The 17,486-nt window shown below is 42.3% G+C and overlaps 2 protein-coding genes across 3 annotated transcripts; both read right to left on the bottom strand.

The window, feature by feature from the left end:
- Positions 1-6,943: 6,943 nt before the first annotated feature.
- LOC131694562 (hatching enzyme 1.2-like) lies at positions 6,944-14,464 on the bottom strand. Of its 2 annotated transcripts, none has more exons than XM_058983039.1 (3): positions 13,982-14,463; positions 8,183-8,619; positions 6,944-7,307 (listed from the first exon to the last, which is right to left on the bottom strand). In XM_058983039.1, the coding sequence occupies exons 1-3, from the start codon at positions 14,322-14,324 to the stop codon at positions 6,948-6,950; spliced, it is 1,140 nt and encodes a 379-aa protein (XP_058839022.1). In that variant the 5' UTR covers positions 14,325-14,463; the 3' UTR covers positions 6,944-6,947. The 2 variants fall into 2 exon arrangements, with proteins under 2 accessions (XP_058839022.1, XP_058839023.1); XM_058983040.1 differs by lacking the exon at positions 6,944-7,307 and adding an exon at positions 7,326-7,712 and having other exon boundaries at positions 13,982-14,464.
- Positions 14,465-15,745: 1,281 nt separating this feature from the next.
- LOC131694575 (uncharacterized) lies at positions 15,746-16,691 on the bottom strand. The gene is made up of 2 exons (XM_058983049.1): positions 16,265-16,691; positions 15,746-16,206 (listed from the first exon to the last, which is right to left on the bottom strand). The coding sequence occupies exons 1-2, from the start codon at positions 16,673-16,675 to the stop codon at positions 15,841-15,843; spliced, it is 777 nt and encodes a 258-aa protein (XP_058839032.1). The 5' UTR covers positions 16,676-16,691; the 3' UTR covers positions 15,746-15,840.
- Positions 16,692-17,486: the final 795 nt, after the last annotated feature.

The following is a 17,486-nucleotide window of genomic DNA, read 5'->3' as shown; positions in this document are numbered from 1 at the left end:
CCATCAGCTGCTGTTGAATTTTGTGTGGATCCGAGTTCTGGTTCCTGAATTACTGGGTGATACGTACGATCACGCAGCAAATCCCGATTCTAACGAATTCTGCGATGAATGTAAAAAGGTGATTTTTTTTCCAAAATGTAAACACAACTGTTGAATTTGTAGATCTAGGTCCCCAATAGTCATTCAAAGTCTCTTTGACCACACTGGCCACCATCGACGGATCCGGAAGCATCCAAAGTCAGAATAACGGTTATATTGGTTTCTCGAAAATGGCTAGATTTGCTCAACTTAGTCTCAAATGAAAGGTGTTGCGTCCCCAGAAACTGATATTAAATTCCATCTCCATCCGACTTCCAGCACCGGAGTTACGGGTTGTGGAGGTCGATCACATAGAAAACTCCGATTCAAACCGATACCGCGATGAATGCAAAAAGGTGCTCTTATATATACTTACCAAGTGTAATAAGAATGAAAGACATTTCCATAAAGTTATATTGTACGAACCAGCTATTAAATCATAGTTTGGAGAAATGAGAAAGGCACAATTGCACCTCTAGGTGGATTAAAACAGGTTTTTAAATGTTAAGATACGTAACCATCCCTCTTTTTTACTGTAAAAGTCGATTTTACAGTGAAATCTACTGTAGAAACGTTAAAGTTTATTGTTTTTGTATTGTAGCATAACATTAGAAGTTACTGTAAATTATTGTAAAATCACTGTACTGTCACAATGAAAATCATGGTTTTGTTACTGTAAATTTCTATTCGGGTAGCGTTTCGATTTTGTCTCAACATTATCTACCAAACGGACTAGATGAGCCTACTCCAAAAGAGAACAAAACTGTGTTTTTCAAACAAACGATTGGCCCTGAGTGATGTCCCGCAAGCACATAAGTTTTGATTGCTGATGAAATTATAGCGAAATCGAAACATGGTTCGGGTAATGCTCGCTGATTTTAGAAGTTGGCTTTCGATTTCGATTACAAATTTATCTGTACCACTATTCCTGGAGTTTTTCTCTTTTTGACGGCTGGATCTTCATAAGCGGTTGGATAGGCGAGCTGGAAGATGCTTCGATAACGGGGCTTTTTGCACCAACTTGCTCATCTTGGGTTTGGTTCCCGTAGAGACGGTTTCGTTACCCCAGCAATAGACAGGAGGCTTTCGACAGAGTTGTGAAACCGACATGGCGCAGATCTGTAATTTCTTCAGTTAGAAATCAGTATGCCATGAGAATTTAAAAAAATATACCAATAGCTGAATTTCGATTATATCAGATTTTATCGTAGAAAACGTTGTCGGATAGTACACGTGTTTGAATTGGAAGCAAAAACATCTACTTTTAATGTCGAACCAGTCTTTTAGGCTCCGCTCACTTCGCTTGAAGTTTTTGTCATGGGCACTATGGGAAAATACGAGGAAAAATAGATTGAATGCTTTATCTCTTGAAGTAGCACTCGGAAAGTTATAAATTATGCCGTTTTTTAAAGAAAAAAATCTTAGCCTTGTAATGAAAATATCTTCGTTTCCCAAAAGATAGGGGAAGCTGGAATTTTTGGGGAATTTTGTCCAAAAAATGGCTTATTCTTAATAACCATTCTGCTCTATGCTGCAAATCATGCATTTTGCAAAATCTCAGAAATCGAACAAGACCTTTGCGACCTTTGTCAGAATACGAGAAGTTGGGGTTCTGGGGAATTTTGTCATTCATATCAAATTTACTAATTTTCTTGTGCATATATCTCTATTGTTCTTCAATCAATTTTTATTAAAAGTACCTTGTTGAACGTGGAAAATTCTCAGGAACAAAATGTATACAGATTGGTTGCCGGTAACGGAATGCGGGGGTCTGAAATTGTCCAAATGATATGAAATTTGGCACTGAGTTTACTTTGACATTTGTCACAATATGGAAAAAACCTATTTTAATCCACCTAGCGGTGCAATTTTGCCTTTCTCAATCATGAATCACGAGAATGTGTGCGTTGTTTATATTCATTAAAAAATTTTAAAAGCATATATTACATTTTATTATTATACATCACATGACAACTATATACAGGAAAATAAATCATTATTCGAGTTCTAAAGTTTTGAAAAAGAAAAAACAGCCACGGTAATATTGAACTGAAAAAAGGTGCGAAATCGGCAAAGTCCCAAAAAGTCGATTTTTATAAAAAAAAATTTTCGAGATAACATAAAATCTCGACGTTTCATGCATTTTAAAGATGTTTGGCATCAAAAATACGAATTCGATTTCTGAAATTTCATGGGGTCCCCCCTTTGAAAAAGAAATAGAATTTTGGCTTATATGGGAGTTTCATATGTGACCGGACGACTTAGTCTATATTTCCGGACCCATATAAGCGATCCGTACGAAATTTTATAGACATCATTTGGGACTAAGTTTGTGAAAATCGGCCCAACCATTTCCGGAAAATTGATGTGAGTTCGTAAATTTTGAGAGATGGCCGCTTTTCCCGGGCTTCCGGAACCGTCAACGAAAGTTTGGTTGGCCGTCGGTGACCTAGAACAGCAAATTTAAGTTTGAGAGACATTTTAGCGAAATTTTTACCTTTTTTGCTTTCATCGAAGTATCGGTTTGAATCACAATTTGCTATGTGATCGCACGCCACAACCTGTAACTCCGGAACCGGAAGTCGAATCGGGATGGAACTAAATAGCCATTTACGGGGACGCAATACCATTCATTTTAGGCCAAGTTTAGTCGAATCGGTCTAGCCATCTCCGAGAAACCGATGTGACTGTTATTCTGAATTTAGATACTTCCGCCGGGGCTTCCGGAACCGATGATGGTGGCCAATGTGGCCAAATAGACTTTGAATGGATGTTAGTGACCTAATACTACAAATCGAAGCAGTTGTGGTCATATTTTGGAAAAAAATTCACCTTTATACATTCATTGCAGAATTTATTAAAATCGACATTTTCTGCGTGTTCGTACTCATCACCCTGTAATTCCGGAATCGGAAGTCGGATCCATTGGAAATTCAATATGGGAATGTTGCACCTTTCATTTGAGACTAAGTTTGTCAAAATCGGTTCAGCCATCTCTGAGAAAAATGAGTGACATTTTTGGTCACATACACACACATACGCACATACACACACACATATATACATACACACACAGACATTTGCCGAACTCGACGAACTGAATCGAATGGTATATGTCACCCGGCCCTCCGTTAAAAAGTCGGGTTTCAGAGCAATTGCAATACCTTTCTATTGAGAAAGGCAAAAACTCAAAATAAAGTGTGTTTTGTAACACTATGGAACCAAACATAATATAAAATTGTTGAAGCTTCCTAAAATTTCTTTCAAATCATGTTTTTCAACCAAGAAATCCAGCGAACCAAATAAGTATCAATCCTTTGTCAATTTGCATGTCTGAAAAGGTTAAATTGAAGTTAATCATTTTGAAAAATGAAGAATATCTCAAAAAATCAATTACAATCGGTACACATTTCTCTCACACATTATGCTAATAAACTCGAAATAATACATGTCGTTTATCAACACTACTCTCTCTCTCTCTCGCTCTCTCTTTTTCTGAAAACTGAAGACAATATCAAGCATGTTAAGTATATGGAAAATATTGCTGGATTATCCTATAGACAGATATAAAAGAAATGTATAGTAAGAATAGCTCATGTTACAAAGAAGGAAAATATCCACAGAATGCTATAACAAATACTGTGAATACAAGAATAAATAAACAGTATTCAGTTTAGGGTAAACAAGTCACATTCGTAATAAATTAAGTCGCATCTATGTATTTCTTTATTGCGGTTATTCAGTCAAATAGAATGGGCATTTTTGTTCGTATTTCTTTTGGCCAAATAACTCCTGAATCAAAAACAGTTGACCGAATGACACAACAGACATTCGGTCAAACGGCATTCGTGCTAATTCGGAATTTGGCCAAATTCAACATTCGGCCAAATTAAGCATTCGGCTAAATTCGGCGTTTTGCTCAATTCGGCTTTCGGTCAAATTCGGTATTCGGCCAAATTCGGCATTCTGCCAAATACGATATTCTGTCGCCATTCGACTAAATTCGGCATTCGTTCAAATTCAGCATTCGATTTAATTCGGTCAAATTCGGTATTCTGCCAAATTGGACATTCGGCCAAATTTTGTGTTCGGCCAAATTCGGCATTCGGCCAAATTTGGTGTTAGGCCAAATTCGGCATTCGGCCAAATTCAGCATTGGGCTAAATTCGGCATTTGGCCGGATTCGGCATTCGACCAAATTCGTCTTTCGGACAAATCTGGCATTCGGCCAAATCCCGTATTCGGCCAAATTCGGTGTTCGGTTGTATTCGGCATTCGGCCAAATTCGCCATTTGGCATTCGGTCAAATTCAGTATTCCATCGAATTCGGCATTCAATCAAATTCGCTATTCGCCCAACTTTGACACTTCGGCCAAATTCGGCATTCGGCCAAATTTGGCATTTGGTTAAATTCTGCATTCGGCCAAATTCGGCATTTGGCCAAATTCGTCATCCAGCCGAATTCGACACTACGGCGAAATTCGGATTTCATCCAATTAGGCTTTCGGCCAAATTCGACATTTGGTCACATTCGGCATTCAGTCAAATTCAGTATTCGCCAAACTTCGACACTTCGACCACATTCGGCATTTGACCAAATTTGCCATTTGGTCAATTTCGGCATTCGGCCAAATTCGCCATTTGGCCAGATTCGTCATTCGGCCAAATTCGACACTTCGGATATTGGCCAAATTCGGCATTTGGCCAAATTCGTCAGCCGGCCGCATTCGCCATTCGGTCTAATTCGGTATTCGGTCAAATTCGACATTCAGCCAAATTTGGCATTCGACCAAATTCGGCATTCGGCCAAATTCGGTATTTGGCCAAATTGGACATGCGGCCAAATTTGGCATTCGGCCAAATTTAGCATTCGGCTAAATTCGACATTCAGCCAAATTCGCTTTCGGTTAAATTCCGTTTTCGATCGAATTCGATATTCGGTTAAATTCGACATTCGGCCAAATTCGCCATTCGGCCAAATTCAGATTTCGGCCAGATTTGGAGTGTGGCATTCGGTCAAATTGGATATTCGGTCAATATCGCATTCGCAATTGGGCCAAATTCGACGTTCGGCAAAATTAGGCATTCGACTTAACGGCATGCAACAAAGCAGCACTCAACTACCAAACAACATACGACCAAATGTAATTCGTTCTAGCAACTAATCAGGCAAAACGGCATTGGGTCAAGTGACTCATTTGGCCAAACGACACATTCGGCCAAACAGCATTCGGCCAAACAGCATTCGGCCAAATGACCGAAATCCAGAATAAACAGATCCAACGCTCAGTTCCACGAATCAATACCAAAGGTGGCATAAGCAGAGCATATAATTAGTAAACAGAATAACACATTATAAATACCTCTATAAGGGATTATTCATAAATTATGTAACGCGAAAATTGCCCAAAATTGACTCCCCTCCTATGTAACAAATTGTCACAAATTTCTCTATCCCCCTTCCCCTATTACGTGACAAATTCTTCGAAAAAATTTTTTTGTTCACTAAAAACATGTTACGTAACGATCTAGCTTACTCCCCCTCCCCCATATGTCACAACTTCTCGTACCCTCTCCCCCTCCCCTAAACGCGTTACGTAATTTATGAATGGACCCTAACATTTGCATTTAAAAAAGAACCAAAGTTCACCGATTTTTCATGCGATTATACTGCGACCTGGTGGTGCGTGCACCACTGAATCGTCAATAAATGTAAGTAGACTGTTCATCGAAAAATGTTGACGGCTCTATCAGTTCGTTTACGGAAACCCTGGAGAAAGCAGTGAAGCAACTAAATCCGACGGTTTGTAATTACCACCGGCTTCGCCCTATGGAGCAAAAACAATTCGTGATCGTGGCGCGCTTTCTGTCGGCCAGATACAACCCAGCGCTCATATAGGGTGATGAGCCCATTTGCGCCATGTTTCTATTATCACCCTACCCATTTGAAGCCGTTGGTTAGAGCAGTGTCTGCCATCTTTGTTCAACGCATTGAGTCAAATGGTAGCGCAACAATAGGAGCACTCGATTCGAGTTTTTGTTGCGCTCAAACACGAGAATTTCATGATATTGTACATTTCCTACAGAAAGTTTCCTCTTGTGGCCGACAATGAGTGAGAAGGAAATGTCCTGTCTTCTTTTCTTCATAACTTGTGGTCAACGGGAAGGTGTAGATCTGGACACGGCTATTACGCAAAGCGGTGCCTGGAGGAGATGGAGTGTTTGATGATCCCAGTCGTCCACGAGAACGCCGAACCCCCCAACGTGCCTCAGCTGCACCCAATTGAACATTTCTGGGTGAACCTGAAGCGGAGGATCTGTTCAAACAAATTCGTGAGAAAATCCGAAAAAGAACTGATCAATAGAGCGACATGAAAGTTGAAGAATATGCCAACATGCTTTCTATTCAATGGATATGGACAAATTTTATAAATCTGGTCGATCTATTCCTTCTCGTTGAATTCGGAGCAAATTTTTCTACGGGTCGAGTGTCCTTATTTGCAGTTGATGTAAAGATTTGAGTTTCACAGACATTTTTCTCGGATGACTAGTTGACTACAATTCAAACAGGCCTCTGAGTTGAGGCAGAAGCGACTCCCCGAAGCGACCGCACTTGAAACATACCATTGGCAGCGAATAGAACGGACAGATTGTTGATGCGATAACGAAGTAAGCGTCATTTGCAAAAAAAACGCATAAAGATTTCCACATCTTCACATATACCAAAAGCTACTGCTCAACCAGCAATGATTGTTGGTCACCTGTTGCGATAATCCTCACCCGAACTCATCACATTGCGTAGAACTTCTGGTCGTTGTGATATTAAAAAGAACAAAACAGTCGCCAACAATCTACCATCCGGCATTTATTCAATCATCGACTTCAACCACACCCGCTACCTCTTTGTCCTCGTCATCGTTCGAATAGTAGTCACCGTACGGTCCCTGGTTAGGGTACACTCCCGGCAACGGGTACGTTTGTGGTACTCCCGGTCCCCACGGGTATGGATATGTACCCGGGTATCCGTTCGGAGCAGGGGGATAGTACCCGTTAGGACCACTGGGAAGCAACCCCAGCGGAGGTGACGATGGCACCGGAGGATACGGTAAACTGATCGGTGGTCCAGTTCCGGCCGAATCGCCCCCACAGCGGTACATGCGATTTATCTTCTCAATGTCGCTACGTGAAAATCCCTCCCGCTGACCCATAGTGGCACCGGTTATCGGATACTGGAATGAAGGTAGAGAGAGAGAGAGAAAAAATAAAACAAATAATTTTACTAATCTTTGTTCTTGGCAATTAGTTTATTAGTTTGTTCCGTTTCAATGAGGTAGAAAGTTGTTTGATCTCTTTAGTTTCAAAGAGGAATTAAGCTTTAACGACTAATCCTACAAAGCGCTCTCGGTTTCGTTATCTCCAAAGGCAGCTCCGATCAAATTCCCGATGAAACCGACCACCTGTGCTCCGGTCGGTCCATTTCCAGCAGGTTTCTTAACCGGTCTAGCCGGTCGTGTTGGTTTCGTGGAGACCAGCGCTCCTCCGGTGACTCCTTTGCATCCGTACATTTTGTTGATTTTATCAATGTCGCCCTGGGAAAAACCGTTCCGCTGGCCCATCCGATTTCCGCCCGATTTCTGCGAGGGTTGTGTGGTTAGAAAACAGAACACGAGTGACTTAAGAATAAAAGTGTTATGATAGCTGCGCGTGAAATTAGCAAAAAGCGAGTTTATTGAAATGCTGTGAGAACATGTCCGACATCGAGTGGAAGTTTTATTATGATTAAATTTAAAACTTAAACCTAAAAGGGCAAAACAGACACACACATTTGAGGTAGCTCATTTTTAGTTCGATTACTCCTGATTATTGACAAGTGCACACCCGGCTACTTGCAGTTGTACATTAGATTGATCTTCCGAAGATCCAAATCGCTGAAACCATCCCGCTGTCCCATTGTGCCGGTGAAGGATTTCTACAGGAGAAAATACGAATAAAAAACACCAAAACCAAAAAGAAAAATCACAAACGTGCAACAAACAAAAACAACCCAACAGTCGCCGTCCGACCGTTCCCTGCAGAAAAGCAATCCACACCCATTAACACCCACCTTAGCAATGATCGTCGGCTGCCCATTGGACGAGAATGCCGTGGCCGAGTAGTGCATCACGCTGCCGTAGTCGTACTTCACCCCGAACGCATCCGTGGTGCCGCTCTTGGCCTTGAGAAAATTGGTCTCCGTTCCACGCTGGATGTTCTGCGTTTGAATCTTAACCCAGTCATCCCGCTCGGAGCGGTTCTGTTCGTGCAGGAACCCGACCGCATGCATCAGCTCGTGCACGATCGTACCGACCTTCGTCGTGCAGCCGGGGATTTGCAGATTGACCTCCTGGCGGCCTCCGATCCGGCCCACGCTGGACCAGCAGCCACTTTTGCTGCTTTCAATCGAAATGTAGTCCTTCTCGCCCATTCTTGGTTTGAACTTGACGCAGGTCTTCTTGTGGTACTCGTTGAAGGCATCCTCGATCAGCTGCATCTCGTTTGCTCCTGCGGGGTAGGTGGGTGGGAGGGAGTAGAGAATTACATCAGGGCTGGTTGTGTATTGCTCGCCAGTGACTCGGCTTAGAACAAAAGATGGACTAAAGCTAAAACTTTGTCGTTTCGATTTAAAATGTTGCTGAACTCGTTTTTGATATTAAAACATATAAAAAATAAACATTTACTATTAATTAGGGTGGCTCAAAAATAAATAAATGAAATTATGAAACGCTAACTTTATTTAAAATGTTGAAATGAATTAATTTAATCTCAATATGGTGTTTCAAAAATGATCATAAGTTTTTCCCCTAGGTTGACGGGTTTGACGGTATTGCAAACATCATCAAGCATATTTGTGCATCAGTTTTAAAGAACCTCTCACTTACAACTGCTTTAAGATGGTTATTGCATTATGCCTCGATAGTGGTGCTTCGATCGGACCGAGAGGGCTCATGGGCCTTTTTTATGTTTTGTGTCTTTTCATACTCTGTATGCCGACTAGTTCAATGACCCATCGCACGGTTATTCTTAATTCACAAGAGAAAAGAGCCACACACTCTGCACCAGCCCAAACTAACGGTCAGCCAACAGCCTGTGGGCTGTGTTTGCAGACATTGTTCTTAATGGCAGTATTTGTGAGCACGGCTCGCAGTGGGAGTCATTGTGTGTCGATTTATCGGTCGGCTTCGCCTATGTCCGCAAGTGCATTAAAATATATATATAACAGTTGTGTTGCAATAATTGTAGTTTTAGTACTAGTTTACTATTGTTATGTGCTATGCCTCTCTGTGTATGTACTCGTCTGCGTATTTGTGACAGATGGGCCAGGGGATAGATGCAGAACTGGCGTATATGATAGAATAGTGGGTAATCCTTTTTGGGTTTCGTTGGTCATTCTTTACCGGCGTTCAATTCGTGCATTCGTTTCGATTCATTATTTGTTACACTCACTAACACAATAAATTGCTTATTCTGTCATATACACTCATGTTTCATTCCAAACGGACAAACGTGACCTTCACGATAACACAAATCTGGCCACAAACACGAACGCCCGCGATCTCGCCAACATTCAAACACCCAGGTAATTAAGTGAACGTTCTAACACATATAAATTTACAAACTCATGCCTTTACTTGGACAAATGGAAAAAAAACTAGACAACACGTTCCATGGCGACATGACCGGGAACTTTAGTGAAATAGTAGAAATCAAAATCAGCATGTGAGCCATACACTAAAAAATAAATATATTTACGATCCGCGCGTGAGCTTTCAAGAACACGCGAGTCTGCAAATGGCCACATGCTTAAAAAACAAATGCTCGAGTCCTTCGCGATCATCCACGCACATCTACGCCCACGATCTCGCAAACAGGATAACACCCCGGTAACTAAGTGAACGGTTTAGCACTTATAAATTCACAAACGCAGTCTCAGGAGTTAACTTCCAAATGCGCGTGTTCGCGTGATCATGAATCGTTTTCGTCCGGCAGTCCCTATCCTCGGCCCTAGTAGCATAGGTCCAATGCCTTCAGGTAGACCAAACATTTCCACTAACCAACACGTTCTATGGCGACATAAAAATCGAATGTATGCACGTGTAATCACATACACGCGACAAACATGTTAATATACAAATGCTTGAGCCCTTCGCGATCATTCACGCAACCTACACCCGCGTTCTCGAAAACATGATTACATCCCGGAGATAAGGTGAACGTCTCAGCACTTATGAATTTTCAAACACGGTCTCAAGAGTAAACCTACGAACTACGAACCCACAAACGTCCATGTTCGCGCGATCATGAATCGGGCACGTCCGAAAATCTGTACCATCCGTCCTAGCCACTTAGATCTATACCTTCAGTTGGACCAATCAAAAAATAAAGTTCATATCCGCTAAACAACACGTTCCATAGCTACATGACTGGGAACTCTCATGATATGGAAGAACCCACTTTCTTCTAGAATCTGAGCCGCACACGTAAAAATAAGTATCAGATTCACGACCCGCCCGCGATCATTCCAGAACTTACGTGAATATGCGAAAGGCACACGGTTATACAATAGAATTTATACACTCAAAGTTACGAACGCGTTAGCACACGCGACATTCAAATGCAGACGCGAGTGAACTCTCTAACTTACAAACGCTCAAGCCGTTCGCGATAATACTCGCGCTCGCGAAATTCCCACCACCGCACATATCTGAACCGTACAGTGAGTATCACATTCAGAATCACGGATCGCTGCAATTGGCCTTAAGCAGTGTTTTAGTGGGTGACATTACACGTCTCGTTTGCAATTGTAATGAATCATTCTGACGGGGAGTCCTTCCGAGAAACTAGCTCCACAGCTCCAGTAGGACAACTCTCGAGAAAAAACGTAAATCGTTAACATTGTTTTGACGAAAGCTTTTAGTTTTCAAGATGGCGTCGTCTGAGTTAGCACACGGAAAAGCTATCTTACGCCAATATTTAGAAAATTACGGTTTTACGCTGAAATAAATTCCTTCAAATAATTTAAGTACCTTTCTGAACTTGAATTTTACACTGTAGCTGGTCAGAAAGATGCACCCAAATAACTACAAACCAAAATGTCCGGAAAAGTATCTTGTATGGCAAGCTATATATTCTTGTGGGTTGGAATCTCCAACATTCGTAACAACAGGTACCAAAAAAAACGGTAAAATTTATACGCATGAGCTTTCAAAAAACGATTATTAACTTTTCTGAAAAGTCATGCAACTAAAACGTTGTTCTGGCCAGATGGTATGAACAGAATCATATTGTTGATGTTCCTACACCTAAAACGAATCATCGGGAGCACAAATGCATCTGTTTTTTCCGCTCTCGAACTATGAAAGAAAAGCTCCCAAATGATTCGGTATTGTTCAACCATCTTCATACTTGTGTAATACAATATCTCCATCACTTGGGATCGCTGCTGCGATGATGAGAAGTTAACTCATTCGAAGAACTAGTAATCATGTGTTGTTATGCTTTAGGGTGTGAAGTGGCGTTTTTAACGAGTAGATATTTAGTATTTTAATATTTTGTGTGAGTGTGCGCCATCGATTTTCTTTTTCTGGGAGCGTTGTGCTTATCTCAAACCATCCATGTTCAAACACTATTGCTTTTGGGCATGAGATCATGAGCGCAAAAACAAAAAAAAAATCAGCGCGCTGTTTTGGGTGTAAGTATTGTAATTCTCCTAACTGTCCTGATCTGCGTCCGACCGAAAAAGGCTGGTCGATTGTATAGGGAAATCTTAAACATCTTGGCGGAGAAGTGTCATCGATCTCACAATTGCGTTCTAATTGGCTCAATGCTTGATTTCCTCAGTGAAGTATCTCATTTTCAATTGATCTATAAGCTCACAACTTTGATTTTTTTTTTCTAGATGTGTTGAATGTATGTTGTATATGTTGCAGTAAGCAGCGGTAGTCATAGCACCACGCGCGTTACCTACTTCAAGGCGGTTTCTTGTACAGATTAAAATGAAATATAAATAGTGCGAAGTGCAGCCGGCATCCGTTGTATTGTTTACTATGGATTCTGTGGATGCATTTTCCATAAGGTTTGTTCGAGCGTTTCGTGTGCTAATGTACGGCGCACAGGATGGATGTACGAGAAACGTCGGCTTCAGATATCTATCCGGTTATAACGGGAGTCAAATAAGAAACTCATCAGTAGCATGCCGCAGTATATGTAGACAAACAATACAACAGTAAAACTGTTATAACGAATGTTCAATAAAAAATGAGAATGATTTCAATACCTTTCTGTAATTAAAGTAAAGAGCGTATTTTTTTTTTTATCTCCAAGAAAATTGCTATCTGGACTCCCTAGAAATGGGCGGCATGTTTCATTCATCGCTCGGGTGCAGTCAGTTCAATCGAAGATGACGTCGAAACAGCATGCACTCCGCGAGCGTGTTGTACGGTTTTACGAAACACATGGTCATTGTGAAAAGTTTACGGTATACATCTTTCGGGACGAAAATGTGCCCGTGAGTACAGTTTACCGGATTCTGGCATCCCTGAGCGTGTGGCGGAATGTATGTAGCGGTCGTCCGGCGAAGATAATGACGAAGAAGAAGAAGCAGGAAGCATTAAAAAAGCTGTTCAACAACAAGGACGGAACGAGTTTGCGTGACGCCGGCCGAAAATATCACTGCTCCCATACATTGATTCACCGAATTCTCGAGATGGAGGACATCATCTGTCGAAAAAAGACTCGGTCCCCCGAGTACACGGACGAGCAGATAGCGATCGTGAAATCGTTGTGCCGGTGGATGACGAAGAACTACCGCGAAACGTCATTCGTGCTGGACGACGAAAGTTACTTTCCGCTCTCGAAGACGCACATTCCAGGAAATGACAGCTACTATTCCAGCGACAAGTCGGACACACTCCGAAGTAAAATATAAGTTTAAGCATAAATTTGAAAAAAAAGTTATGCTGTACATCGCCATATCGGACAGAGGGATTTCAAAGCCGTGGTTCAAGCCGAGCGGTCTGGCCATCAATCAGCAAGTGTACCAGGAGGAGTGTCTTGAGAAAACTCTTCTGCCTTTTTTAAAGTAGCATCATGCGGATGGGAAGTACGTCTTATGGTCGGACAAGGTGTCTTCCCATTACGCCAAGAGGACACCGGAGTATCTTGAGCAGAAAAAGATACCGTACGTGCCGAAAGAAAGGAACCCGACCAACTGGCCCCAGTGCCGTCTTATTGAGGATTTTTTCGGCTCCCTCAGTGCTCTAGTGTACAAAAATAATTTGCGGGTCAAGGATACGAAGCAGTTACCCCCAGGATCCAGAATTGTATCCGGAAGAAGGACATCAGTGCCGTCCAGCGCTCTTGTGAGAGCATCTCGACTAAGTTGCGTCGTACGGCTGACCAGGACCCCTTTTCCAATATTCATTGACGTTTTTTGAAGAATGAATATTATTCTTTTTAGCTAGAGATTACTGGGTAGGGAAAGTTATGAAAATTAGAGCCATAGTACTCAAGTAAGAGCAAAGATGTGAAGTATACAGATCGGAAAACTAGAAGTGGCATGGTCATTAGAACAGGCTTAATATCGTACGGGCTTAACTATTGTCTTCTGCTAATGAGGGTCGATCTTAGGCAGCATAATTACGAATCACTCGAGTTCACAGCATGTCTCCTGGCATAGACAGACTTGTCCATCTTTACCGTGAGAACCGATAAAAGAAAAGCCACGTAAGATCACCACTGTCGACGATACTAGCAGTAATAGTAGATTGGACCTGCATTATTTCAAACACCGGGCACCAGTTCTCTCAACAAGTAATCAACATTATTAATCCTCCCCATTGCCAAACACTCCCAAATCAACACTCACGGAAGTCTCCACTGATCACAAACGGCACCACAGCTCCCGGCCAGCGGGTACTCTTGTCCGCCAGCCCATTCCGTCCGGCCGGTCGCGCTATCAGTATGTCCCCGTCGACGTACGTTCCCAGCTCTTCCGGATTGACGGAATCCGTTTCCGGATTGTACTGACTAACGCGCTCACCCACCGACTCGTCCGGCTCACCGTAAATACCCATCCCCAGATGGGACAGGTCGATCTCATCCTCGGCGTCGCCCTCACCATCCACCTCGTTTTCGTCCCGCAGAATCAGCCCGGATTGGGCCAGTGCAAGCCACGTGGCCAGCAGTGTCAGCACCAGTCGACGTGCCATCACAAATCAACTTCACTTTGGAAACTTAGCACTTTTTTTAGTTCGATCAGACGAGCACCGAACGAACAGCAGGTGGGAACTGATTACCTGTCCTACAAGAACCCGACTACCTATTTATATCGGAAGCGAAAAGGCACAATAAATTCGCACCTTTTTCCATTTCTTTTAATGAACTCACCGCGACGATTGACGCCTTCGAATTCTTGTTCTAGTGCCACCGCCCCCCCCCCCCCTCCGCATCGCCCACCACCCGAGTCCTTATCGCAGTTGTGATACCCGCCATTCTTAGAATCGCTGCCGGCGCTTGCCTCCTGTCTGCGGGGGGGTCGAAGTGAAGGCAAGCCATTCTCGTTCTTGAAAGTTTTATTTTTCGTTTCGGTGACCGATAACAAACTCGTATATATTTTTTATACTGAACCAATAGAATTTGGCTGCTTTTTGGGGTGTAAACTTGACATGGAACTGTTGTAAACTCGTTTGATGGAAGGGTTTGTAATAAAACGGTAGACACGAATAACCGTTATCGGGACAATAGTTTTATGATTAATTGTTACATATTTCCGCTAATTTGCTTGTGGAAATTTAGCACAATCGTCCTAAATTTGAACAGGAAAAGAATTGAAAGAAATACTTCACATAGCTCACACCAATATCTACCAAAAGCAGTAAATTAGTTATGGAATTTGCGTTTCGACTTCGTCTCCTCAGAATCCGACACTAACATAGTGATAGGACGTCCCGCAAAACCGGCGAGATGTCCCGCAAGAAAAGGAGGTCTGATTACGCTGATGAGAATTTTTCTTAAGGGATGTCATGCAGGACTAGGGTTTGCACCAGAAACACAATAATAGTGTTTTCTTTTTTGGAGCTAGCGTCAATCCGGCACTAGCTTAGACTTGTCACTATGTTAGTGTCGGATTCTGATGAGACGAAGCCGAAAGTAATTTAGTTATGAGTGTTGTGCCCTTCTTTCGCAACAATTTTCTTCTTAGTGGAGAAAATATAGTTTTTACTTTAATTTAGCTCCACCACAGATAACAGACGTTTAGGCTCGATTTGAATCGTGTGTAAATACCCGCTACTGAAATTCCGAATAAATCAGATGGCGCAGTGATCACTACAATGCAGTTAGAGTGCAACTGTCACACACGTGTAGCAAACAGTTGCGCAGATGGCAATAGTGAAACACGGATTTTCAACGTATATCAATTTGAAAGTTTACACAGGTTTTTGAAGAAATTTTGTTCTAGCCTAAACGTCTGTTATCTGTGGCTCCACTAAGCAGAGATCTAGCATAGCACGTCCATAGTATTTTAGGAAACAATTTCGGATCTATGATTGCTGCAAGGGTTAAATAGATTAAAAAATCAAACAAAGCGTACTTAAATGAGAAATGTTTTAGAACTTATGAGAAAACCTGGTTTGTAGTAATGATTATTTATTTTTTGTTAAATATTGTTCTAGCTAATCAAACTGAATGGATTTTTTTCTAAACGAGACGGTTCACACCCAATCCTCACTCTTCAATTTCCAACGCCATCAACTTGTTCGAATCCACGTTCACCGAAAATCGGAATCCTTTCGCGGCTAAATCCGCAAATCTTTCCACCACCACATCGCGGAAGCCAACCTTCGCTGCCGGAATTTGCGACCCGGCATGCGAGAAAACCGTTGCACTCAGACGTAATCCCATCGCACGGCAGAGCGGAATACGTGCTCGAAGAATCTCCGTCGAAAGTCCACATCCCCGAAACTCCGGATGCACAGATAAACCCCAAGCGGAAAGGAACTGGTCCATTTGAGGGTATCGTTCGAACAGATTAGCTTTCTGCGTCATGTAGTTGGTACAGTCGACGAAGGTTTGTACGGCGGAACTTTGAAACTGGAACATAAACTTGGAATTACTTTCAATGTCAAATTGATATACATCAAGTTCCAACCTTTACGCTAGGTTTCGGATCATTTCTGGAGACCACCGTCAACATGTTCAGTCCGACAATGTCATCTCGGCCGTCTTGGAAACAAACGACGATACAACGTTGCTGCGCAATCGATCGCCATACCGAAGAAATTTCCGAGACGCCAACCGGATCCTGAGTCAGGTTCAAACTTGCACAAATAGGTTCATCCCGTAGGAAGTACTTGCACATGTGATCCACCGCATCGTCCAGCCGGTTCGGTGGTAGATCTTGTACACGATAGGTCACTAGTTGCTTACTGGTCGGATCGCGGGCCCGGAAAGTGTGCCAAACGTGGGGATACGGAATGTGGTCGGGGCGTTTCCAGGCTGCCATTTGAGGATTCAAACTGTACAACCGACGGAGATCAACTGACCGTTTAGTACTGTACATCGTTGGGCGAGAGAATCTTCTTAAAAGGGTCCGGTTGTTTGTATTGTGCTTATCTCGTTTCAACAAAGGCATTCCTCCGAGGAACAACAACAAAAACTAAGCAATCCGGAACGATAAGGGGGAGTACTACTACTTTAGTAATCGTAACTAATTAACTCAATTACTCAGCCCTGCCCACATTGTGATAGAAGTGCATTCACTTGAGGCGCAACGGGCGGTTGGGTCGAGGAACTTGATTCACTGGCGCTTGAGCGTATGGTTGCACTTGCTCTGTAGGCCGAATAGAATTTAGATGCGGAACAGTATTAGAAAGTTGGGCGAATATACGTTTTCCTAATCGATTTCGTCTCATCAGTATCTGGCAGGACCGACTTGGTCACTTGGTATTGATTTGACCCCTTCACGTACAAAAGTGATTTCAATCGAATTTTCACCTAGCAAGTAATTTAGTAAGTGAAACTATCCTCTAAATTATAAAAGCAAACACTGAAAAAACTAGTTTACAATTTTTAAACAAAAAAATCTCGTTTTTTACTCGGGTTATCACATGTGCCAGCACTAAGTGTACCCTTTGGTAGCAAGTCTGCGAAATCAAACCAGTTCCGTTCTAGCTGGGTGCATCCGAATTTCCAAAAGTGTCTCTGCACCGGAAGAGTTATCTATAATTCTATACTGTCGCTTACCCAAGTAGTGGCATAATCCTCTCACTCGTAAAGTGCGGTTTTTATAGACCAATTATAAAAGGTGCCAAATTTTTAACTATATGGAGCGAGGATGATCGCTTGCAAATTTCGCAGCGAAGTAAAAATAA

The sequence above is a fragment of the Topomyia yanbarensis genome, unplaced genomic scaffold (genome assembly GCF_030247195.1).
Source record: "Topomyia yanbarensis strain Yona2022 unplaced genomic scaffold, ASM3024719v1 HiC_scaffold_10, whole genome shotgun sequence".
NCBI lineage: Eukaryota > Metazoa > Arthropoda > Insecta > Diptera > Culicidae > Topomyia > Topomyia yanbarensis.
Note: the sequence above shows the minus strand (reverse complement) of the source record. Positions and strands in the feature narration are given on the sequence as shown.